Source organism: Podarcis tiliguerta (assembly GCF_965153285.1).
Source record: "Podarcis tiliguerta genome assembly, chromosome: 8".
Lineage (NCBI taxonomy): Eukaryota > Metazoa > Chordata > Lepidosauria > Squamata > Lacertidae > Podarcis > Podarcis tiliguerta.
Window position 1 is genome coordinate 49,841,957 of NC_139541.1, and position 24,700 is coordinate 49,866,656.

The 24,700-nt window shown below is 48.4% G+C and overlaps 1 protein-coding gene across 1 annotated transcript; it reads left to right on the plus strand.

The window, feature by feature from the left end:
• The first annotated feature begins 1,382 nt into the window (after positions 1 to 1,382).
• Positions 1,383 to 23,940, plus strand: ATP6V0D1 (ATPase H+ transporting V0 subunit d1). The gene is made up of 8 exons (XM_083452808.1): positions 1,383 to 2,083; positions 12,592 to 12,763; positions 17,673 to 17,851; positions 18,226 to 18,305; positions 19,726 to 19,803; positions 20,359 to 20,535; positions 21,427 to 21,504; positions 22,545 to 23,940. Exons 1-8 carry the CDS (start codon positions 1,948 to 1,950, stop codon positions 22,704 to 22,706), a joined length of 1,062 nt encoding a protein of 353 aa, XP_083308934.1. The 5' UTR covers positions 1,383 to 1,947; the 3' UTR covers positions 22,707 to 23,940.
• Positions 23,941 to 24,700: the final 760 nt, after the last annotated feature.

Below are 24,700 nucleotides of genomic sequence, written 5' to 3' on the forward strand. Positions count from 1 at the left end.
TTTTGTCATGAAGTGTTATATTAATAAATACTACTACTGCTAATAATAGCGTATACATATATTATGCCTGGGTGGTAAGGTTTCCAGGGCATGGAGCCCACTCCATGGTGGGATAGAATTTTGTGGCATGGTTATACTTCTGAAGTAGCCTCAGAACATGAACAGGGCACTTTCAGCAGCAGGTGAAACTCAGCAGCTGGGTCTACCAGCGGACACTTTCAATGAAAGGAAGGAAGTGGGGAGGGTGGGAGGAACTAGTCCTATATCAATGGATAAAAACCATCTCAGGAAGGGACAAAGTTTAGAGCAGTGTTCAACAAACAGTGAGCCAGGAGCCAGCAGTCTGGCCAACTCTCTTAGCTGTGCCATTGCCTTTTGGTTGGGCCAGTGCCAACCCTTGCGAAGATGGCTGAGAGACAAAGAGGTTTGAGGTGTGTGGGGAGATCTCCCTCCTGATGGGTTTAGGAAGGGCACTCATTGGATGAAGAAACTCTGCAACAAGACTGCCCCAACACCAGGAAGCAGCAGCAGGAATGTGAACTTCAGTAGTTGTATTTATTAACCAATAACAGCTCAAAATTTTAGCATTACAGCTGGAATTTGTAACAGGGGGTAAGATTAAGGTACCAGCTTGTCCCCACTGAACTTTGGAGGGAACCACACAGGGTTGGGGAGAATACAGCAGTGACAGATCAGGCATCTCTCTTGACAAGCCTGCAAAACACTGCAACACTTTGACAGATCAGGGGCCACAGAAATAGAAGGGGGGGGGGGGAGAAAAGAATGAAAGAAACTGGAAGGGTCTTTTTGGAGGGAGGATGGCATACAAGTCTAGTGTGAAAGGAGAATGGAAGAAGAAAGACAAGAGATGGGTGTAAATACTTTAAGAAACGTGGGAGTGGGGAGGGAAACCATTCTCCACCTGGGAATTTTGCGTAAAACGGGGAGGTGGCTAAATTTCCAAAGCAAGTGTCTGGACTTGGGCTGGGGAACGCTGAGCTCTGGGGCTTCTCACCACAAAGAAAGCGCAGTTTATTTAGCAATTTCCAAAGATGACTCGGATTATCTCTTGAGGAAACGTCGATGCCAGGCATTGCTAGCTGATGGCAACGAGCTCCGGCTGCTTCTGCGCCTGGCCCGCTATTTTGTGCCTGGGACCGAGGCTGAGTCATATTCCGCGTCCTCAAGTGGGCTGGGGGCATTTGACAGTCCTGGCAGGGAGAGTCCCTTTCCCGCTTTCTCAGCAAACAACCCGCTGATCTGCGGGGCCGCAGAGAAGCCGAACCTGCCCAGGGACCTCCGAGGGAGGAGGGGCGTACGATGTGGCCGCCAGGGGGCAGCCGCGCCATTCTAGGCATCAAGCCATAGACGTTCGCCTTCCTAGAAGAGCCATCCTTGCCTCAGCCTCAGCGGGCCTTTCTCCGCCACTCCGGCCTGCTCTCTAGAAACGGCCCCGCGAGGCTCTCCTCGCGCCGAAGTCGTCGGAAGTGCGGGGTCGACCAGGGGCCGCCAGCCGCAGCCGCGCTTGCGCACTCCTCACGGGCCCCCACTAAGTCCTCCTGAAAGTAACGGACCCAAGACAGTCGTGTCCATTAACCTCAGCGGGTCTACTCTGAGGAGAACCATAGCTGACTAACGCCCTGGATACACAAATGAGGGCCTGGAAGCACCGAAATCGCCCGGGTGGCTGCCGAGGTCTTCTGTTGCCCAATGGCAGCGCTCCTTTGGTTTCTATGGGCAACCCTCATTTCCAACCCGGGAGGGGGCGCTTAAGAGAGTCTGACAGGAAACAGGAAACCACCCCGGCGGGCCTTTCTAGGAGTCGTGGAAGCAGCAGAGTTTTCGTCAGGATCACGTGAGAGACGAGACTTTTGCTCCCACTTCCGGCGGCCCCTCAGCCTCCTCCGAGCTCGGCCGGTTCCCTTGTCCGCCGCCGCCGCCGCCGCGATGTTGCTCTCGTGCTTCCCGGAGCTGTACTTCAACGTAGACAGCGGCTACCTGGAAGGCCTGGTGCGAGGCTTCAAGGCCGGCGTCCTCAGCCAGGCCGACTATGTCAACCTCGTCCAGTGCGAGAGCCTCGAAGGTCAGCTGGGGAGGGGGAGGTGTTCCTGAGCATGTGCAGAGGGCGAGGCGCCTAGCGCGACTTTTCCTCGGGGATCCGCTCCGGGCCCTTCTTAGCTAGCCGCCCACACCACGGGCCGCTACCTGCTCCTTGCCCCGCCGCCATTCCTGGTAGGTTTCGGTTGGCCTGGTCGCGCTTCATCCTCAGGGCGGCCGCTTCTTCAGTCAGGAGACTGGCCGAGCCTGGAGCAGAAGCGGGGGCGCGTTGGAGGTGACTTTCTTCAGCTGCAAGTTGTTTTGCTTGATTTCCTTGTGGTGGCGTTGTATGATGAAGTTCTTTGATTCACCAGATTTAAAAAATAGCTCTATCCTTGCTGAGGTTCCTGCCATGAAGGACTTTAAAGGTAAACACACACACTTTGAGTGGAACCTGGAAGCAGGTGAAGGTGCTGGGGCATTGGTGAAAGAGGTTTGTAACACCCATCTTAATACTGATGATGCGGCAGTCCAAGTCCCCAGGTGACTTCATTCAGTCATGTCACCTAATTAAGCAATGTGGGGTAAGGAGTGAGAACCCTCCTGGACCCCAAAGCATAGATGCTATGAAGTGACTGCCTAGGTCCAAGTGGAAAGACAGGAAAACAGTGCTGCCAACTCCAAACTTATATATGGTCACATGGTCATTGCTTTCAAAAGCCACAGAAAACTGCCGGAACGAACAGAGTCATGCTTCCCTGAAAACACACACAACTTGTGATGCTTTAAAGGCTGACATGTTTATTGCAGCAGAAAGTTTCTGTAGAATTAGAGCCTCATAAGTTCAAAGGTAGCATCAAGCACAGTCACCAGCTTCTGCTCTTGTGAATAGTAACTGCACTTGCATTAAGATTCTGCATCCCCCCTCCTTTTCCCCCACTTAACGATTTTTGGGCCGCACATCTTTGGATAGCACACTATAGAAATACTTTTTTTGGGGGGTCTTTATGATATCAGCACACACTCTTGTGTTTGTAATGTAACATGTCTGTCTCTCTGGAATTTGTCATCAGTGAGTGTTTTTGCAAGATAATCAAGAACAAGCTTTGTCAAATTTTTAAATGAAGGGAATTCCCAGATTGCAGGGCAGCTGTCAAGAGCCCTGCAAGTAGGAACTGACACCAAAGTGTGTTTCAGACTATAAGGGCTGGAGCACGTCTTCTTGGGGGTCTGAGCAAAATCCCAAATTCCTTTATAGAAAGGGAGTCATAGGAAGCCTTGTCACATTTCTAAGGCCAAAGGCTTTGGCTCATTCACTTAAATGTTAGCTCAATTGGGTTCATAATTCCTAATGAATTATGAACCCAATTTCTTTCCAAGTAAGTCTGCTTTAGGACTGAAGTTTTTGAAGTAATGGTAATGTAAGCTGGGGAAATAAGTAGCAAAATTCAACATTTCTTCACCTGAGTTGAACATCCTTTTATCATATGTTAAATTTCGTGCTGCGTTTTCCAGATTGTCTTGGCAGCTTTTCCAGTTGAGTTCAGAGAATGTTTTGCAGGATGAAACTGTTTCTTCATTAATATTCTTTTATTTTACCATTAATATTATTTTATTTACTGCTCAATTGTGGCTAAAATTCAAAGTGATTTGCCAAAAATACTAAAATTATCAATAAAAACTATTTAAAAAATCAAAATTAACAGTAAAAGAGGTTAAAACACATCAGCATATCTGGATAAGCTGGTCTAAAGAAAAATGTTTTTAGCAGGCACAGAAAAGAGTACAGCAAATACACCTTCTTGATATCAGTAGGCAGCAAGTTCCAAATTTTAGGTGCTGCTGCACTAAAAAAAGGTATTTTTTACAAATGTGGAATGGATATTATGTGGCACCTGTAATAGTGTCAATTCCACAATTGACATATTGTAAGTTGGGCATATATGAGTAAGATGATCTGGTAGGTAAACTAGTTACAAGGCGTTAAGGCAACTCCCAATTTATGTGGGGGTTAAGTTCCAAGGCACCGTACGTTTAAGTGAAATCATGTATATTTCCAACAGCATTGAAAAAGCCTGCAAACACCCATCCTGCCCCTGTTCCGTTCCTCCCCGTATTGTTATCGTTTCTGGGTTCAGCGCAGTTGCGCACCTATCAAACATTCCTAAAATGGTTGCTGCCGGTATCCTAATAGTAACCCCTTGAACTTGGCTCAGTAGCAAATTGGTAACCAGTGTAGATCTCTAAGCTTATCCCAGGCCAATTTGAGATGTTTGAATGGAATGATCCTACAAATCCCTAAAAGGGGTTGCTTGAAGGAGGAAGATCCAATTTCCTGTCTTTTTTCTAGCCATGTTTTTATACAGTGGTATCTCTGGATGTGAACGGGATCCGTTCTGGAGCCTCGCACGCATCCAGAAGCTAACGCAACCCGCGTCTGCGCATGCACAGGTCCCAATTTGCCGCTTCTGCACATGTGTGTGACGCCATTTTGACCATCTGCGCATGTGCAAGCGGTGAAACCTGGAAGTAATGCACTCTGTTACTTCTGGGTCGCCGCAGCACGCAACCCGAAAATACTTATACCGAAGCTACTTCAGCCTGAGGTATGACTGTAATTGGCAGGGGAAGGAGCCCCGTTTAGCCCATTGGCACGGCTTGTTGCACAATGACAGGGCTTCCTCTTTCATGGCCCACCCAACTATGGAACTTCCACCCTTTGTAAGTTAGGGGGTGTTTCCTTTGGTGTTTACTGAAGACACATCACTTCACACAAGCATTTGAGGAGATGTTTATGTATTCGTTTTAGCCATTTTAATTACTCTTATGTTGATTCTTTGTTTTGTTTTGCAGTGCCTTGCTTGAAGGGCAGTCTAGAAATGTAATAAATACACGACACTGAATGACAGTTCTAGCAGTCAGGGGAAGGGTAGGTTGAGACTAGAGGTTTAAAACCATTCCAGAGGTTTCTTCTCTTCCAGTAGTTCTGCACATCTTTGCTTGTGTTCTTAATTTCCCTGCTTGCTGGGATCAGCCTCTTGTAATTCCTCACTACCACCATGAGGTGGTGCCCCAGACCTCTGCCTGGCTTTTCTTTCCTGTCTGACTTTGCAGTGTGTTATAGCAGGCATGGCCAAACTTGGCCCTCCAGCTGTTTTGGGACTACAGTTCCCATCATCCCTGACCACTGGTCCTGTTAGTTAGGGATGATGGGAGTTGTAGTCCCAAAACAGCTGGAGGGCCAAGTTTGGCCATGCCTATGTTATTGGGGGGGGGGGGGTTCCCTGCATTTCTGGCCCTGTTGGCCACCATAAGAGCCATTTCTTTGTCAGAAACTTTCCATTTGAATCTGCCTGCCTTTGAGTATATGGTTCCAGTTTGTCAGAACCAAATATATGAAAACTTGTGTGCTGTTAAGCATGTCTGCTGGTTTGCAGAATTTTCATTGTTTTCCAGGAAGCTGTATGAGAGTGTTCGAGAGTCTGCTTATTGAATGCTCTTGCCCTTTCCCATGGCCTGCTATGCTGTTTTGACCTGGATGTTCCTTGGCATTTGTTGGGACAGCCATGCGCCTTATTCTATCTAGTGCAGCATCATGTTCCCACTTGCTGCGTGACTCTTAGAAGCTTGTAAGCAGCAACTCTCCCCTCCTGTTTGGCCCCAGCACCTGACCTTTGGGGGCTATAATGCCTTTGAACATGGTGGTTCCATGCTATTTATTTACCATGGGGTTGTGGGCTCATGTCTGCCTGGAAAACATTTGACCCCTAATATGTGGGGGCTCTGTAGTTATTTAGTGGGATGGAGATGGACTGTGGGATCAGTCTGAAGGACTCAGATTCTGTATGGTCCGCAGCTGCTGTTTACTGCGTTTCTGAGCTGTTCTTCCTCCAAAGGACAAAATGCCCCTGCAAACTGCCTGGCCTCCTCCCCTGTGAATTGGATTAAGTTGCAAGACATGAGCTAGCCGAAGGCCACCCAGTGAGCCTCATGATTGATTGGAACCTGGATCTCCTAGATGTAATCCAGCACTAGCCTCTGCACCACACCAACACTGAACAGTGGTTCTGGGGCTGAGCCAAGGCAGAAGGGAAGGAGTCGTCAATCTTTGGGGGCCCATTTTGAATGCTGAGAGTATGCCGTGAGCACTAACAGCCACATCTAGTTGGCTCTCTCCCTCCCCCCTCCCACCTCTACCGGCAAAGAACACACAACTTTGCTTTTCCATGTAATCTGGGTAAAAGTCAGATCCAGTAGAATTAAAATGGATCCTCTTGAATTTGTAGCTTTTCCCCCTTGACCCACACCCATCAAGTTTCTCCAGAGGTGGGGAACATATGACAGTGGATTATGCTGCCCTCTTGTGTCCCCCAAAAGGAAATGCATGCCTTTGCTCATTTGCTTGACCCAGAACACTCCCCAGTAAGTCTATGGATTCCTCAGGCTTGTGCTATGCTCTTTGACTGTTTGTATGAGTGTGTGTGTTTGTGAGGCAGATTTGATCTTTGCTCTGGGTTTCATGTTCGCCATAAGGTTTCCCCTGGTTCCACTAAATTTGCCCTCTCCTGCTTCATAATTATCCTTACTGCTCCTGGTCTGCTTGGAGTTTCAGTTAAAACACCAGTCACTTGGTTTTGTTACTAACAGCTTCCTCTCGTAACTCAGTGTGCTTATTTGCTGTGTCTTTGTGCTTAAACAGGGGAAAAGAAGTGTTCAGTTTTTCAGTGCCTGAATCCTTGTGGATCCTCATGATTTTTAAAGAGAATGACAACAATACCCTCGAGATTGCAGAATACATCTGGATGCAGAGGGTGGCCTATGATTTGATTAAGATTTTGAGTGGATACCTTGTAAACATTGAAGATCTATCAGGATTTGTACATCAGTCATGGTTTTGCACCACAGCAATAATAGAAAGCACCAGATTCATTAGTCAGTGGAGAGAAATGTATGTGATTTGATAGTGGAAACCTGTGGAAAAATTATGCAGTTTCAAAAGATCATCTTTTCCAAAGTCTGTGCATGCCTGTGTGCAGGCACCTTCTATCTGCCCTCTAACACACTCCCCTCAATTCTCTCTCCTCACTCACTCATACACCACACAACTCTTCCTCCATTATCTCCCTTGATTTCTGTGGCATCTCACTTTCTCCCCCCCCCCCCCGACCCTCTGTTTTCCTGCCATGAATCTCCCTTTCCCTTTTGCTCTTACCATCTTGTTCCTTCTGCTTTTTGTTCATGTGCTGTGCTGTTCTGAGCCTTGAAAAGCACATAGAGCTGAAGGAGGAAGTGGGAAGGAGAATGAGTCTTCCAACTTCCTCCTTCAGCTCTAAGTGCTTTTCAAGGCTCAGAACAGCATGTGAACCAAAAAAGCAGATACTGTCGCTTCAAGGTATCCGCTGTAGCACCCTTAGTGGCTTGTTTGACAGCTAGGTATAGGGCAGGACACATTTAAAGGGCCACTTCTGAAAGCGACGGTGTGGCTTTTCGAACATTAGTGTTTGGTTTATGTTTTCTGTGTTTGGGAATGTGTTTAATGCACTTACATGCATGCATTTATTTTATGGAATCTCAGTTTTCTTATTTCACAGTCAGATAGAAATGGATGCTCAACTGCCCAGCTCTTGTGCACTTCCAGTGATTTCTTGTTAAAAAGTGCATGCAGACAGGTACAGAAATACCTGCCTCCATGGCCCAGAAGGAGATTGAGGAATGACTGAAGGGAGGGGCCAGAAAACACAACATAAAATAATTTAGTCATACTTTGGCCACTGAAATGGATGGGAAAACTGAGCTATTCCTATGAAAAACATAAGACTAAAAGCAGAGTATGTAGATGATCAGCTGTCAGTTGTGCACACCAACAAATCAGCTCTAACCAACAACCCCATGTTGGTTTCTCATTTGTCCCCATGTTTCTCATTTGTTTGGTCAAACTGCAGCTGCTGCCCATATTTGGAGACTTTGCTGTGTCCCTTAAAGGCGCCTCTTCTAGAGAGCAAGCTTGAAGATTGCATCCTTGTCTGCCCTCAGGCTTGGCCCATCATTGCTGGGCCTTTCTGTCCTTGGAACAGCCCGAAATCCATTAACCTTTGAAAAAAGTCAGATTAGCATTGCAGATGAATAGAAGCCATGAAGACAGGCAGCCAAAGGGGGAGGATCTTCTTAAAGAGGGATGGCCAGCCACTCTGTGCTCCTTAGGGGAAGGGTTGTCATGCTTGCTGACAGTCTGATTCTGTAATAAAACCAGTGAGGTATAGCAATATGGACTTTGTCAGTACGGAACGTGGAATTCCCAGGGCATTTGGCATGCAGAATCCAAACCGATGTCACCTTTGCACATGACTACCATCTCATGCAACCATAAAGCAATTTAACTTCTTTATAAGTAGAAAAGTGGGCAAACTTTTCACCACATCTTTGTAAAATTTGGTAGACCATTGGTAGCCAGATAAAAATTGCTTTTGGGCTGGATCTGGCCTGGGTGCTCTCTCTCCCTGCCCCCCGGTAGTGTCCTGCAGGAGGACCTGCTGGACTGGCTGTGGCCTGAAAGGGGGCCTGTCCTTCAGCTGCATCAAGTCCCTGATGTGCCCTGTTGAGAATTGGAGCCACTGCGGGCACTGAGGTTGTCTTCCCATCTGCCCAAGCTCTCAGTAGCCAAAGCAAAGTGCTTGGGGGATTTGTGCCTTTGAGGAAGCTGTGTTGTGTTTGGGTCTTCCTTAGCAGCTGCAGAGGGAGAGGCTTGTGCTCAAAATAGAGTGAGAACCCTCAAGACCCGAGCCACTAGATTGGTCACTGGGCAGGATGCTGGATGCTGATCTGGAGATGAGGAAAGGTTGGAAGAATGTGGCATATTTAGCCTGGAGCTTAGAGGGGAGCATGATATAACCATCTTCAAATACCTGAAGGGCTTCCAGGCAGAGGAGGGTAAAGGAGTTTCCTTTGCTGCCCAAAGGAGCAGGATTTGATTGAGTGTGCTGAGAGCACAAGCAAAAGAGTCCATTTCAGGTGAACATTAGGTGAAATGGATTGGCAGTAGGAGCTGTCCAACCATGGAACCTATAGAGATTCTGGGCTCTCCTTTGCTTAGAGGTCTTCAGACAGAGAGGCTGGGTGGCCACTCTGTTATCTGCTGCAGGTAGGGAAGGTGTACTAGCCTTGGTTTCTAGGCCCCTTTTTTTCTCAAAGATCTAATGCGCCAGTTTGGCTTTTTTTTTTTAAATGAAAAACAGGAACTTGAGGAACCTTGAGATTTTATCACAGAAAGGGTGGTTTCCAAGCCTGCAACTTTATTGCCTGAAAAGATGCTGCTGCATCCGTGAGATTTTTCTGCCTTCCTGCAGCCTTGCAAGTGAGCTTTGAAATAACTTGGGTGGAGTGGAATAACCCTTTGGCGTCTTACTAGATCTGTTGTCTGTATTGCTAGATCAGACCTGGCAAAAGAGGGTGCCTTGACCCGTGCCTTAGGTGCTCTGACCTTTTGTATTTAAGTAACTTATCACAGGTATAAGATGGAGGCTGCTGTCCAGCTGCTGGTGTGAGAGGCAGTAGTCGCTCCAAACCAGCCTTTGATTTGGTTGGTCTTGCATGTGACTGGCCCCCATTTTGCGCCTCACGCAGAGAGAGGCTCTGCTCCTTTTGACCTTGGATGCAATCTCTCTCCTTCCCCCTTTGCTTGGTTCTTGCTGTAAAAGTTGAGCTGTGATTATGCAACTTGCTGTTTCCCTGGAGGCATCGAGAGCCTTGAAGTTCTTTAGATTCCAAGAAACTTGGAGCAATTTGGGCGGGTGTTTTCCATCTGGTTCCATTCAGTCTCTCCTTCTCCCCCCCACCCCTTCTGTGCCCCTTTACTGCCCGAGGGAAGGTCTGTTAAGTGAACTCTCAGAAAAAGGAAAGGAAGGAGAATCCTTTGTGCTGGGGCCACAAGTGGCTCTTTAAAGAGCATGTTTAAACTTGTGGCTTTCATGGCTGGTGAGGCTGGCAGCCTGTAGGGATGCATAAAGGAATTATGTGGAGCCCAAAAGGTACAGACTTGGGTAGAGCATGAACAGATCATTCTGCATGCTGGAGTCTTTGTCAGAACAGCTGGGATGGGGGCTAGTCAGTGTAAGAGAGCTGCAAGCATAGCGTGAAGCTGGAAGGGCGGTCTTGGGAAGCAAGGCTGAAATAACTGGATGTATTTAGCCTGCACTGAGTGCTGTCTCATGCCAGGTTAGAACACTGGTCCATCTCGCTTTATTGTTGTGTACACTGACTGGCAGCAAAGGCTTTCCACGGTTTCAGATGGAAGCCTTACCTAGCCCATTCTGGAGGTGCTGCCAGGGATTGAACCTGAGACCTTTGGGGACCATGGAGCTAGAGCCCTTACCTAAAGAAGCCTGATTATCAGAGCCTGAACCATGAAGCCTTTCCTTGGCAGATAAGAGGTGCCTTTCCAGGGCAGGTAGTTGTATGCCAGTGGGCCACATCTGTGACTGGTAGTGGTCCTGCTCTTCGCCTATGCCCTGGCGGGGGAAAGCTTCACCTGTTTTCCTCAAAACTTGTCTTGAGTGAAAGAGAAAATATGTCTGTGCATGTGGATTTGACACAGGGTTGAACTATTTCTTGCCACCTTCCTCTTCCCGCTATAGCAGCATGTCAACCTGGGCCTCATGTCGCTCCATTCCTGACTGGTCCACTAAGTCCCTCTGCACCTTTACTGAAATTGCTGATCTTCCAACAAAAACATGTAACTTGTCGCTAAGATCAGACTCCATATCTGAAGACTGGAAAATGGCTAATATGACAAAAAAAATTGGAGAGATCCACGTGGCATTCTGGAAATTACTAGGCCAGTTAGCTTAATGTTTCTTCCGGAAGACTGGTGGAAAGTGTTATTAAATATACAATAAGCAAGCATGTAGAAGAATAAGCCTTTGCTGAAGCAGAACCAGCATGGCTTCTGCAAGGGTGAGCCCTGCCTCATTAACACATTTGAATTATTTTGAAAGTGCCAATAAGCATATAGATTAAGATGATCCAGTCAAAATAGTATGCATAGACTTTCAAAGTCTCATGATCAAGTCTCATGAGAAACTTAGCGGTCACGAAGTGAGAAGTGAGGTTCTTTTGCGAATCAGAAACCAGCTAAGAAGCAGGAAGCAGAGAGCAGGAATAAATGAACAGTTCTTCCAGTGGAGGAATGAGCTGATTGTGACTGACCAGGAACAAGAGCTTGGGATCATAGTGGATAGCCCAGTGTGAGGCAGCTGTGAAAATGGCAAATTCCATGCCAAGGATCATTAGGAAAGGAATAAAAATTAAAACTGCTTTTATATCACCATTATACAAATTTATAGTGTGGCTGCATTTTGAATACTGTGCACTCTTCTGGTCACTTCACCTCAAAAAGAAGTTGTGGAATTGGAAAAGATTCAGAAAAGGGCAACCAGAATGATCATGGGGGTGGCGCAACTTTCATATGAGGAAAGGTCACAGCCGTTAGGACTTTTTAGTTTAGAGAAAATGCAAGTAAAAAGTGACATGCTTGAAGTTTATAAAATGATGCATGGCATGGAGAAAGTGGATAGAAAAAGGTTTTTCTCCCTCTCGCTGACACTAGAATTTATATATCACTTAATCACTAGCGTTTCTAAGCAGTGGAGTAAAAGAGAGAATGAAACAATAAAAATCCATAATAAAACTGATCCGTATACCTTAAAATGACTGCTTGGTTGACCTCTATTTGAAAAGTTGTTTGGCAAAGGTATTTCTGGTGTTTTGTACTGATGACTCGCCATATGAGCAGGTCATCTCTCATCTGGTCCACTTATGGTCTCATAACCACCGGCTGGTAAATAGTCAGTGTCTTCTGGGAAATGGACAAATTGATTACTTTCTGCCTCCTCAGGTACTTAAAATAATAATTTCTTTTACGATGTACTAACTAGCTGAAGTTGAATGCACTGGTTACTTTGACTGGCTTCTTTGAAAGGCTTGCATCAGGGTGCTTGAGTATTTGCACAGTTCTTTCCCAGGCAGTTGGGTGCGGTGGAATAGCACTGGGAGGCCAGTCAGGCTTCCTGGTGGCAGAATGGAATGAATGGGTCAGCTGGCCCAGTGAAGAAGGGATCAGAGAAGCCTGTTTCTTCTCTATTGCCTCTCCTAAGCCCAAAATGCTGCTTGGCAAGTTTACAGCCTCGACTGCCACTCCCAGCCCCAGCCCGCTGTTCCTTACAGAGACTTCCAAGCTTGTTGCTGTTATCACATGTCTTTGGCAAAGCCACAGCACTGGCCACGGCATAAAATACAAGGCTTGCTATATGGTAACAATGGGGCATGTGGTGTCCTTCGTTTTATTTCTAGGGCAAAATATGGCCTTGTACCTTTTCACGTTCCTGGGTCTGTGCTTGGCAGGCTCAGCAGATTAGACAAGTAGAACCACCTCATTCTACCCAGCAGGTGTTGCTGCGGCACCTTTCTAGAAAAACCTCTTCCATCACCATTGGCCTTGCTTGGTCTGTTCTCTGTAGTGCTTCAGTCAGTCATGACACTTGCCTTCATTTCTCCCCCCAGATTTGAAGCTTCATCTCCAGAGCACAGACTATGGGAATTTCCTTGCAAACGAAGCCTCTCCCCTCACTGTGTCTGTCATTGATGACAAGCTGAAGGAGAAGATGGTGGTGGAGTTCCGCCACATGAGAAATCACGCCTATGAACCTTTGGCCAGCTTCCTGGACTTCATCACGTAAGAGCCAGCAGCGGGCACGTGCAATGGGGCAAAGTGTTGGTTCCCTTGAGAAGCTGTAGTGTCTGTCCCTACATCTGTGTGACTTCTGTGGTCTCTCCTGCCAAGCAATCTGACCCGACCAGCTTGGCTTAAAAAATGTTTTATGAGCAGTGATCCTGGGCAGTGTAGTCCATGCTCTGGGAACTGAGGCTAGATTAATGCTGTGTACTCTAACTGGGGCTGCCTTTGAAGATGGCTCAACAGGTCCAGAACACAGCAACCAGATTAATGATTGGAGTTCTATTTGCAATTCACATCACCCCTTATTTAAAACAGCTGCATTGGTTGCTAGTTTATTCCTGGTCCAATTCAGAGTGCCCATGAGAGTATTTAAAGCCCTAAGTAACTAAGGCCCCTAATACCTGAAGGGCTGTCTTTTCCCCTCATAGCCAATGAAGTTAATCCGAGGTGCAGTTATGGCTAATTGAAACTCTTGGTTGCTATGATTGGCAGAGGATGCCTTCTGATAGTTCTCCTGATAGTTCTGGTGCCCTTGGAAGTTCAAGGAGTGGTGACCTCAATGGGGACCTTCTCTGTTTCAGTCCTTAAGCTGTGAAATCCCCCCCCCCCCCGGTGTGTGGCACCTTCATTGCTTACCTTTCCTCATATGCTGAAGAAACACCTCCCTACCCTGGCCTTTGACACCTGACCTGTTTCTTAGCATCCACCATATTATTCTGATAGTGAATTATTTTAACTGATTTTAGTACCATATTTTTGTATTGTTGTAACTGCCCCCGGACTTTATGGTGAAGGTCAGGTTAATAATAATAATAACGCAGCAACCCTTTAGCTTCACTTTAGATTTTGGTTTCCACATTAAAGTAGGGAAGCTACTTCAAGGTGGAAGAGGGTCTTTCACAGCTGGTTTTCCTTCTGAGGGACTGACTGGATCATTGCTTTCTACTTGCCATTCTATGAGCCTGGTTAGCATATGTGATTAATATCTCACACCTTGTTGGGTTTCTTAATGAGCCATGATCCAAAAGAGATGTTTTGACCAATGACAGATGCCTGTGGAGGGAGGGAAAGGGGCCTATAGTGCAGCCTGGTCTCAGCATCTCTGAAGAAAACTGGAGCTCATCTCTGCAGAAGCTTGGAAACATTGCCTGTTCTGTCTAGAAGTCTGGTCCTGATGCTCTCGCTCCTGCCTTGGGTGTGGCAAAGAAGCGAGATCCTTTCCTGGGCCTCTTGGTGTGAGTGATTGTGCACTCTGGCTTCAGAACACGGTCTGCTTGTTGGCTTCCACTGCAGGATTTGGCTGAGTGCTCTGACTCTTGAGTGCTTCTGGTGCAGTCTTGATCCATCCAGTTTTTTAATTACCAGCGGGGATTATAAGAGCTTGCTCCTAGGAGATGGTGCCTTGTTTGGAATCCTTTTTTATGGTGGCTTTGCCTTGAAAGACCTAGTAAAACAAATGTCACTCAGATAAAAGTTTTTTTATGGCTTCCTGAGGAGATGGAGAACATGCAAGCCTCCCATGCTGAAGTAGTCTCCCCTCCCCCCCCCCCCGTCTCTGTTGATCTTGACTAGAGAGAGGCCAGTGTGCCTCTGCCAAAGACCTTGGTCTGTCCTCTGGGTGGGGCTCTTTGGCCCAGCAGGGCATGTCATTTCAGGCGGTCAAACTTAATTTCTTCAGTGAAAAACATGCTTTGCAGCTTGAGGAATTCCAATCTGGTATTTTTCTGATTGGACAACATTTAGCCTGGTAAGTCTACTTTTGATGAAGAAGCACATTAACTGCTTTTGGAAAACCAAAGTATTTTAATTTTGCCTTCAGGTAATGCTAAATAATAACAAATATTAATGATAACATTAATATGTAATATAACTGCAAGTACTTGGCAATCATTTTTTGATGATTTCTGTGCAATTGTATACACATTCTGCTTCCCAAACAAAACTAAATTATATTAATTTAGCCAAAACATATTTTGAACTCCCAAGTCATGTTACAACTTTTTAGCACCACTCACTTTTAGAATTTGAAAATTGAGAAAGTCAACACACCCTATAAAATGGTCCACGTTTACAGCATTGAGCAGCAGAGCATCTCCTGCACCGCTGTACCAGGCGACATCTAAGCCAGCAGTGTGGCATCTCTGTGCCTGCAGCAAAGGCTGCTGTGGGATACTGCCACCTCCTCCTCCCCTTTGGCAGTGGCAGGGCAGTTTTCTGCAGGCAGCAGCACTAGGTATAGGAGTGGAGGCTTTTTATAGCATTGTAGCAGCAGCACCCCTTTTGGGCACATGGTGCTCTGCCTGCCCCTCTTTGCTGCAGCAGACATTTCCAACCATGAGGACTTCACTGCTTAGAAATAAAAAGCAAGGGGAAAAGATTCTCATGGAGCCTAATAGATGGAGGGAAGATTCTGCCCTTCTGCTCCTCCGTCTCTCTTAAATAGGGGATCAGGGACTGCGTTTGGACTGCACCACTTCAGCTTGCAAGGGGGGGGGGTCATTTTACTGAATTTCCATGCAAGGAATTCATTTTGCATAGGGAAGGACCATATCTATGAGCAAGAGCGCTGAAGCTGGATCAGGCCAAAGGGTGGCTATCTAGTTCAGCCTCCTGCTCTCACAGTGGCCAGGCAGAAGTCCCAAGGGAAAGCCTGCAAGTAGGATGTGAGCACATCAGCAATACTTTCTCGCCTTGCAATAGAGCATAGCCACCTTGGCTAGTAACCATTCACAGAGGATGAGGCTCACCCAATTTTAAAGTTGTCCATGTTGGTGGCAAACACACCATATCTTGTGGGAAAAGATGCACGTCCTTCGGCTGGGTTGGCAATCCAAGAGTAACCTGCAAGCTGCTCCATGTTTTGCTCATGGTGCAAAGCTAGTCAGAGCCTCTCTATGGGGCCTTCTGTGTTGGCTGTGGCTGAGCCTTGCCATGCTCTCTTACCAGTGGAAGCACTGCTGGCTCCTTCCACCTGGGCAGCTGGCCATGTTGCACAACACTGTGCAAAAGGGAACACCTCCCTGTAACTATTGGTTCTTCTCCTCAATGCAAACTGGCTGCCGGCCACCTCCCAGCACTCCCAAGCTCCTGGCAGTTTTGCTGAAAGGGTTGTTTGAGGCATGTTGCAAGGGAGGAGAAGGAATTAAGTGTACCTGCAGGATGGAAACCACTTCCTGAATCTGGCCAGGGTGTTTTGACTTGTGGGCTGGGACGATTTCCCAGCTTCCCTCTTATCATCCCTTGTTCTCAGTGATCCAAGGGGAAGGAGCAGCTGCCTCAGTTTGCTTTCCTTGCTGCCTTTGATCGTTCTGCTTTGGTCAGCTGACTCCACGCCATCGTTCAGCAGCAGGCCTGCTCCGTTTGTGCTGGAGTCATTTGTAAGGTGATGGACTATGTGCTGCAGTGGCCTGCTTTGAGAAACACTTTGATGTTCCTGTTTGGGCGTGTTCTGCTCTGTGTGCTGTAGGCAGGCCTCGCTGAGCTTTATTAGTGCCAGACCCGAGGGCCACTTAAATCTACTTGAAGAGCTTCAGGCTTGTGTCCTAATGAATTGCGGCCTCTTTGTCTGATTTGCGTTTGCCAGAAGGATCTCGGGGTTTTAGTACACCACAAACCAAGCATGAGCTGGCAGAGCAACGCAGCAGGAAGAAAGTGACAAAGGCTATTTACTACAAAAAAAACTGTAAACAGATAAAAACATCGGCAGGATTATTGTAATAACCGGCAGTTTTACGAGGTACAGTGGTACCTTGAGTTACAAATGCCTCAGGTTACAAAGGCTTCAGGTTATAAACTCCGCTAACCTTGAAGAGTTACCTCAAGTTGAGAACTTTGACCCAGGATGAGAAAAGAAATCGCGTGCTGGCGGCGCAGCAGCAGCAAGAGGCCCCATTAGCGAAAGCACGCCTCTAGTTAAGAACAGTTTCAGGTTAAGAACGGACCTCCAGAACAAATTAAGTTCGTAACTATAGGTACTACTGTATATATTTAAAGTAGATGAATAAATGAACAAATTAAGATAATTTGGACATGCATAAAATATTAAAAATAAATTTAAGGAACCACAGAAAGTGGGGAAAGGGAGTCAAGTTTTGAAATGTTAACATGACTGTAAAATTATTGAAATGTATAAAACTGAAAATCATATAAGCAACAAAGCCTAGGAGTCCTAGAACCACTCTCCTCCATTCTCCTTCAGCCAGACCCCCCCCCCAACCTGGACCACTTTCCCTCTTGGGTGCTGCCTTTTTAGAAGGAGAGCAGCAAACTCGTGAAGGGTGACAAAGATGGAGAGGAACTTGTAGGAAGTCCTATGAGGAAGAAAGGCTGGCAGATTCGTGTATGTTTAGTCCAGAGAAGACGTGGCACAACAGCCACCTTCAAATATTTTAGAGAGATGCCATATAGATGATAGAGTAGGTTTGACGTCTGTTGCTGCAGCAGCTGGGGCCAAACGGAACAGTGGCATGAAAGAGAATTTTGGCTAAACAGCTGTTTTGGCAGTGGGGGGGGGGGGAGGCTGCCTGGGACAGAAGGGCACGGGCTCCGTTTCCTTAGAGGCTTTTTGGCAGAGCCTGGATGGCCACCAGTGAAGGGTTCTGATGAAGTAGGTGGCCTCTGAGGTTCCTTTCCAACTCTGATAATAGGATTTGCAATATCTGATTTCATTATTGGACCAATAGTGTATGTGAAATCGCTTGTAAACTGCTCTTGAATTTGCAGATGAAAAGGAATTAAACAGGTGCAGGCAGCCCCCTTTTGCAATACCCATGTCTTTAGTCTGCCGTTCTGCCCCCCACCCTACTTCTAGCCATGAAGCCTCAGTGAAGTCTACTTCAGTGAAGGCAAAGAGTTCATATTCCCCACTTGGCTGGTCATAGCAGTTGTCTTTTTTACTTCCTTTCAGGTACAGCTACATGATTGACAACGTAATCCTCCTGATCACTGGGACACTGCATCAACGCTCCATTGCTGAGCTGGTGCCCAAATGCCACCCCCTGGGGAGCTTTGAGCAGATGGAGGCGGTGAACATTGCCCAAACCCCTGCCGAACTGTACAACGCCATTTTGGTCGACACACCCCTAGGTGAGGAAGAGTTTGCAGTTTCAGGGGCTTTGCTCTTCCGCAGGGGAATCTATTTAAAGGGAGACCCAAAATTATTGGGGGTTCTTGACATGAAGGGTTCCTGTAGTGGTGTTTTAACACACAATATGAGCCATTGTCTACAGTTTGGTAACTGCAGGAAATCCTTCTGGGCTCTTTGACTGACTGACTTGAAAGCTCAATGTGAAAATCACTGACTCCTTACCTTTGAGGGCCAGTGGAAGAGGAGGAGGATCTCCTCCTGATTTGCCTTGACCACACAGAACTTGAAACTCTGCTGGCCAGGGAGTCTGGGTGGGAGGTGGCTCTCCTTCCCTGGCCCTTCAGCTGGGCTCACCCTTCTCCCTTCCTTACAGCTGCCTTTTTCCAAGACTGCATATCTGAGCAGGACCTTGATGAAATGAACATTGAAATTATCCGGAACACACTTTATAAGGTAAGCACTCAAAGAGAGTGAAGCCAGTTGCTACTTTCCTCAAGTAAGAACCTTGTAAATTGATGCTGATTGTCTGAGGCCATTAAATGCATTTTTGGAGTTTTCTTCCTTCAGATGCTTTCCATGCATGCAATTGAATATTGCTGTTTGGTTTTAATTCTATTATATCTAAGGTTATTGACAATTATATTCAGGGGGTGACGACTTTGGTTTTAATTCTATGTGTTTTTGCCATGAGATTTTCAGATGAAGGGCAAACTATGAGCATGGTAATTAATAAATAAATGCCAGGCTGGTTGGCTGTTGCTGCTGAGCCAAGAGCCACTTGCAGCTGCCCTTGCTGACAGAAAGGGCCATGTGTCCCACCCAAGGCCCCTCCCTCTCAGTGCTTCCTTCTGCCTAGCAGGACTTGGTAGGGGTGGTGGGGGTCTCCAAGCCCCCCAAGTTAATGAGTCACTGAGCTTTGGTGCATGCCAAGCTATTTCTGAATTAGTGATTATCCTTCCTGTAGGATTTTAGTACAGCACTGTCACTGCCCTGACACGGTTGGCTGGAGCCAGGTGGGGTGGAGGGGAATGGTTGGCACCTAACCTCAGGGCGTGTCCCTGCTGGGCTGTGAGCAGCCTGCCTGCCACAGCTCTTCCAGCTGGCACCGGCTGGTTTGAGGTGGATCAGTCTGCTCCGCAGTCAGAAGATTTGTTCTTGGTGTGTAAATGTTTGGGGGGGGCAGTGATGCTGCTGTGGTTGCGTGACTATCGCTCCATCTCACATGCCTGGCAACAGAGGGTGCCTGGATTGCAGCTGCCCTCCTAGATCCCACTGGTCCTAACTAGCTACAGGTAGATCCATGTCTGCAGGGGGAGAGCCAAGGCGTTGGATTACCTGAGACACCCAGAGTGTTAAAGGGCAGGTGAGGAAAAGGATGTTTGCAGAGAGCTGCTATCCAAGCAAGCAAAGGGGCTGTGTGGACTGCTGGGCTCCTGCTTGGGACCTTACAGACAGCAGAGAGTCCTGGCTGTCATGCATTGACACAAGGATGGGCAGTGAATCCCCCCAAGAGGCTGTCTGAGGTTCGCACAACCACAACAAAGGGAGCAAGTAAGGGAGGCACTGGGGTAACTTAAGTTAGGCAGCAGCTGCTGAGATTTTTCCATTTTGTCTCTGCACTGGATGAACTCTTGGGTTGGGTGGAAGATGCTCTGGATTCCTGTCCCTACAGCATTTATTCTTCAAAAACACTGATGAAACAGCAGGGGTAGGACAGAGGTCAAGGAGCTGTCCCTCTCCTTGGTTGCACCTTCACCATTTGGTACCTCCTGTGTGCAGAGCAGCCCTTGTTCCTTCTTGTTGACGTGACTGTGTTCTTCTTGGGCTCTGACAGGCTCACTGACTCTTCTTGTGTCGCTTTGGTTCCCCCCAGGCTTACCTTGAGTCCTTCTACAAGTTCTGCAAAATCCTGGGCGGCACAACAGCTGATGCCATGTGCCCCATCTTGGAGGTAGGAGCCAGCTGGCAGCCCCCTTGCCTGGTTTTGTGTGGGGCCAACCAGCAGAGACACTCCCGCTGCCCCTGGAGTGAGCATTGCCTGTCTCTCCTGCCTTCTGCCACAGCCCAGCCAAGAATTCCCACTTCAGTGCTTTCAAAAGACTGTGCCGTCCCTTTTGGGAGGGGTCTGCCAAAGTTGCAACTGAAGCCTTTTCTGGAAGCTGCCAGGGCTCTTAATGTGGCCACAGCAGGGATGTATTTGAGTTGAACTCTTCCTCCTCTCACCATCCCTTGCTTCTTTCCTTCAAATAAATGGCTGCCGCCCCCCTTTAGGATACATTAGAAACTTTTAAAGAAGCTGGTCAGATCGCATCTTATGTATTCCTTGAATAGAAACTGGCCCCTTGTTTCCTGCAGACAAAACGTTGGTAGGAGGGGATGCAGCCTTGCTGGGAGCCCTGGAGGTTTTGCTGGCCTCTGCCGCCCGCTTGGGGGGGGGGGCAGTGGTGGTGCTGGGCTCCTGCTGCCCTTTCTAACACTGCTAACCTGCCCATCTCTTTCCATGCAGTTTGAAGCTGACCGAAGAGCCTTCATCATCACCATCAACTCCTTTGGCACAGAGCTGTCCAAGGAGGATCGCGCAAAGCTCTTCCCCCACTGTGGAAAGCTCTATCCAGAGGGCCTGGCTCAGCTGGCCAGGGCAGATGACTACGAGCAAGTCAAGGCAGTGGCTGACTACTACCCTGTAAGCTTCCTGCCTCTGAGCTGGGCCCGGGGCAGGGGAGGAGGAGGACAATGTACAGTGTAGTATTTGGGGGTGGGCGGGCATGTTTAGTTTCTGGGGCAATCACGTGGTTGTTCAGTCCTCACCCATAGGCAAAGGGTACCTAGCTGTCAGCAGCAGGCTGTGGCTTCAGTGATCAGGCTATTAACCCAGAACGTTTCGGAGCTTTGAAAATGGGGATAAATCTCCCTCCTTGTGTCACTCTCCACATTTTTGTCACACTCCTCCTTCCTTGTATCCCATGAAAGGGTAGACCCGAGCAGCTTATAGCATGACCTTCCCAGGGGCTGCTCTCTGCCAGGGGTGGGGGGTCTAAAAAGTCCACTTTCTTTTGTCATTAGTACTGCACTTTCCTAGCTTTCAAGCTGCAGTATTGTGTCTCTGGGGAATTCACATCCAACGCCCCCCCCCCCCCCAGCAAGCCTAGTGCTTTAACCTTCACTACTGATGGAGGAGCAACACCTCCCCCCATCAAAGCTCCATATTTGTGTCAACTTCTAATGAACTTGACCTTCAAAACTTGCTAATTTTTCAAATGCTTTTCAGTGTAACCCCCCCCCAGCCCTGGTGTGTTCCTCCCTTCCTCCCTCCCTCTCTATCCCTCCCCCTCTCTTTAGCTGCAGGGCTCTTCTTTCCCTTTTCCTGCAGCCGCTTCATGCATGGCGGTGTTGCTGCCTTGCTACTTCTGCTTTTTAAAGTCACACACCCCACCCCAGGATCCACCTTCCCTTCAACTTTCTTCTCTCCCCAGTAGGGAGCAGTGATGGCATTCTGAGCTTGTTTCATTTCATGCTTGTCGAAAGGCTGATCCCCTTGCTTGACTCGTCTTGTAACAGCTTTTCTCCCCCACAGGAATATAAGCTGCTGTTTGAAGGAGCTGGTAGCAACCCAGGGGACAAGACTCTCGAGGACCGATTCTTTGAGCATGAGGTGAGCAGGCTTCCCTTGCTTATCAGGTGCCCTGATTGCACTACAAGCTCGACTAGCCCCGTGAACACGGTGGGCAGGGCGTTTGGAGACTCTCTGCCCTGATGATTCACTTCCCCAGCGTGAGGCCAGCAAAGAGTCTCTCTTGAAAGCTTCCCCAACACATCCACTGTTGCATTTATTTCTGCCTTGTATGCATTTGTCCCAAGCCAGCCAGCTACTTTGCAGCTGCTAGCGCTGTCCTTGGCAGCCAAGAGGAAGCTGACAGCAGGCAGCACCTCTCCCCCACCAAACTGAGTCAGAGTGTGGAAGGAAACAGCCGCTACCAATACCAACCAGGGCTAAGCCACTCTGAGATTGCTGGGCCTGGTCCCTGCCTTATCTGAATGCCACAGGTCTGGTGGGTAAGGCACCGTTATGCCAAGGAGGCATTTATTCTGTCTTGACTTGCTGAGATCAGACAAGCATGAATGGCCGTGGGGCTGACAAGGAGCCCAGAAGGCACCTCCTCTGGTCCTCATCCACTGAGAGCTTTTTAGGTCAAAACCAGCCCTTGAAATTGTGCCTGGGAACCAGCATAGCTGGCAAAGATGATGCATCTCCTAGTCCCAGGATCATAATTTTGCTGCCCTACTTTCACCAGCTTCAGTTTCCCAAGTGTCCTTCAAAGCAGCCCCAAGCACTGAGGGTTGTACTAACCTGGGCAAGGTGTGAACCAGCACGCAGCACAGATGACAGTGGCCAAGCACTCATAGGTCTAGGAGAGGCTTCTGTTAGCCCATCAGGCTAAGCTGGTGTGAATGTGCCCAGGGGTGTTCTGTACTCTGTATTCTTCTCACCAGCTAATTTCCCCTTGCAGAGACACAGAACAGGTTCCTGGGGCCAGCTTGGATCCTGTCTGTGGGCCCCTTTCTCCACACGCAAGCCAGAGGGGAGAGTGGTGTGACTTTCCTCCTAGCTGGCTGGGTGTTGCTGTGAAATGCTTGCACGGAAAGAGCGGCTGGCAGGACTGTGTTTGCTCACCTGGTATCTGCTCTCAATAGGTGAAGCTGAACAAGCTGGCTTTCCTGAACCAGTTCCACTTCGGTGTCTTCTATGCTTTTGTGAAGCTGAAGGAGCAAGAGTGCCGCAACATCGTCTGGATTGCGGAGTGCATCGCCCAGCGCCACCGGGCAAAGATAGACAATTACATCCCCATCTTCTAAACCCTTCTCTCCTGCCCGGCCAAGTCCACTGGTTCCTCGCCTCCCTTTCCCCAAGTTCCAGACCTGGATGTTGCTTTCCGAGGGACCACCGGGAGGAGCCTTTGGGGTGTTGCTGGGCCATGGGGGGCCCTGCCTCCTTGCTCATTAACGTGTCACTGTATGTGCTTTGTGTAGATCAGACTAGATCATTCAGTATTACTAGAAGTTTACTGTCCTCCACAGGAGGGATTCTGGGTGTTTCTGAGGGTCAGCAGGAACGCTGTGCCCTCATGCAGCACTTTGGTCGGCCAGCACAATGTCATGCGAGCAGTGAAGAGATGTGTTTGTGTTGTGTCGACTGTGAGCATCTGCTTGTCTTTGCACAACTTGTACTGCATCCTTCAGCCAACTCTACTCTCCTGGCTATTCTCTCTGAAAGTCTTGGGAAGTCCAGCTCTGCAAAGGGCACAGGGCTGGGGGAGTCCTTGGAGCTCTGCCATTGCAGCATGTCTTCATAGGAAGCCACAACCACTCAGTGGGTTTAAAGCATGTTTGTGGAACTTCCGCTTCCGAGACAGACCCCTGGATTTGGCACAGCCTCCTTCCCTGTGGTGCTGGCTTTGGAGCATCCTGCCCACTTGCTAGGCAAAGCAGCGAGATCTGTGGCTGCACATGCCTCTCTGCGAGTGGCAGAGCAGGTTGCTTGGCCAGCCAGTTCCCTGGAGGTGTTTTGCAAGCAAGGCTCCTCCCCACTTGCACTTGGAAGAATGACCAAGACTCCTAAAGAGCAGCAACCACTTGGCCTCATCAGGGAGCTCCCCTACCCCAGGTTCTGTGGTGGGTCTTCCCCTGCCCCTCTTCAGGGTATGGGCCTTTTGCTGTGAGTTGCACTGGTCTCAGGTCCCAGCCCTTTCACTGCAGAAAAGCTGTCCTTCCTTCACCCAGCCTGCCAGCCCCCGGCCCTTCCCATGCAGCCAGCAGGCTCCAGCCTCTTTGCTTGCAAGCACTTTGGGAAGGTGTTCCTGGGCTGTGCCTCTTTTCATGGGGGGCTGTCTCTCAGTTCCTTTGTATGTGCAAAGTGAGTGGCTGCTGGGTGGGGAGGCTTTTCTCTGGCTGGTGTGGATGGAAAGAGGCTGTTTCAATTCTCCTTCCAAATGAGTCACCTTGGCTCCATGGTATATGACCCCTCAAGAGTTTTGCTTGCTGTTCATTACCTTTCTGTTAAACTGTGACAATAAATTATTTCCCCAAATGATTGCAGCGCTCCGCTGGTTTGTCTTGGCCCTCTGAGAAGCAGCCCCTTCCCGGACAGGGTCTGAGATGCTTGGCAATTTCTAGCAGGGAGATGTGGTTGTGCTCCTTGCCCCAGGACTTTTCAGATGGATCAGAAACCTCGAAACATCCACAGAATTGCTGTGAGGAGCAGAGGTCATATACATGGAAACATGCTGCAAAATCCCCCACAATGCTCAGGGGTTCTTTGATGGGTGAGGGACAGGAGAATAGAACCTCTGCTGGTGGGAAGCAAGGCAGCCACTGCTCTGCACCTCATGAGGGCCAGCTGACTTTACTTTCTGCCTGCCTCCCACCATACAAATGCAGAATACAGGTGATGCAGGGCCCTGCCTGGCTGTGGTGTTCTTATCTGTGGTGTCTCCACATTAAAGTGGGGCTGAGGAAGCAGCAGCCCTCTAGGTCTTGGGACTGCAAGTGGCATTACCCAAGTTTTCATCACTGGCTAAGGCTAAAGGGAGTGTCAGAAGGGCTGGGTGGATGCTTCATTCTGCCCTTTGGGTGTTAAGAAGCTGTTTGTTTTGTTACATCTTTATCTCTTCCTGTGTCTTCCCCTTAGGAGATCCAGACAAGTTTCATAGCAGCTGTGTGAAGGATAGGCTGAGTGTGACTAGGGGGTAGGGAGCCCCGGGGTGGTGGTGGATCTGGCTTGGCCTCTTGGCTCCAGCCTGCACAAGGCCCCTACTACTCTGCAGCCCCAGGACCTATGTAAGGTTGCCAGG

Excerpts from the sequence above, each read along its gene's own strand:
- ATP6V0D1 (XM_083452808.1), top strand. The coding sequence starts at position 1,948 with ATGTTGCTCTCGTGCTTCCCGGAGCTGTACTTCAACGTAGACAGCGGC. Across the intron at positions 2,084-12,591 it reads CCAGTGCGAGAGCCTCGAAG|ATTTGAAGCTTCATCTCCAG; the intron begins GTCAGCTGGGGA and ends TTCTCCCCCCAG. Across the intron at positions 21,505-22,544 it reads ACCGATTCTTTGAGCATGAG|GTGAAGCTGAACAAGCTGGC; the intron begins GTGAGCAGGCTT and ends TGCTCTCAATAG.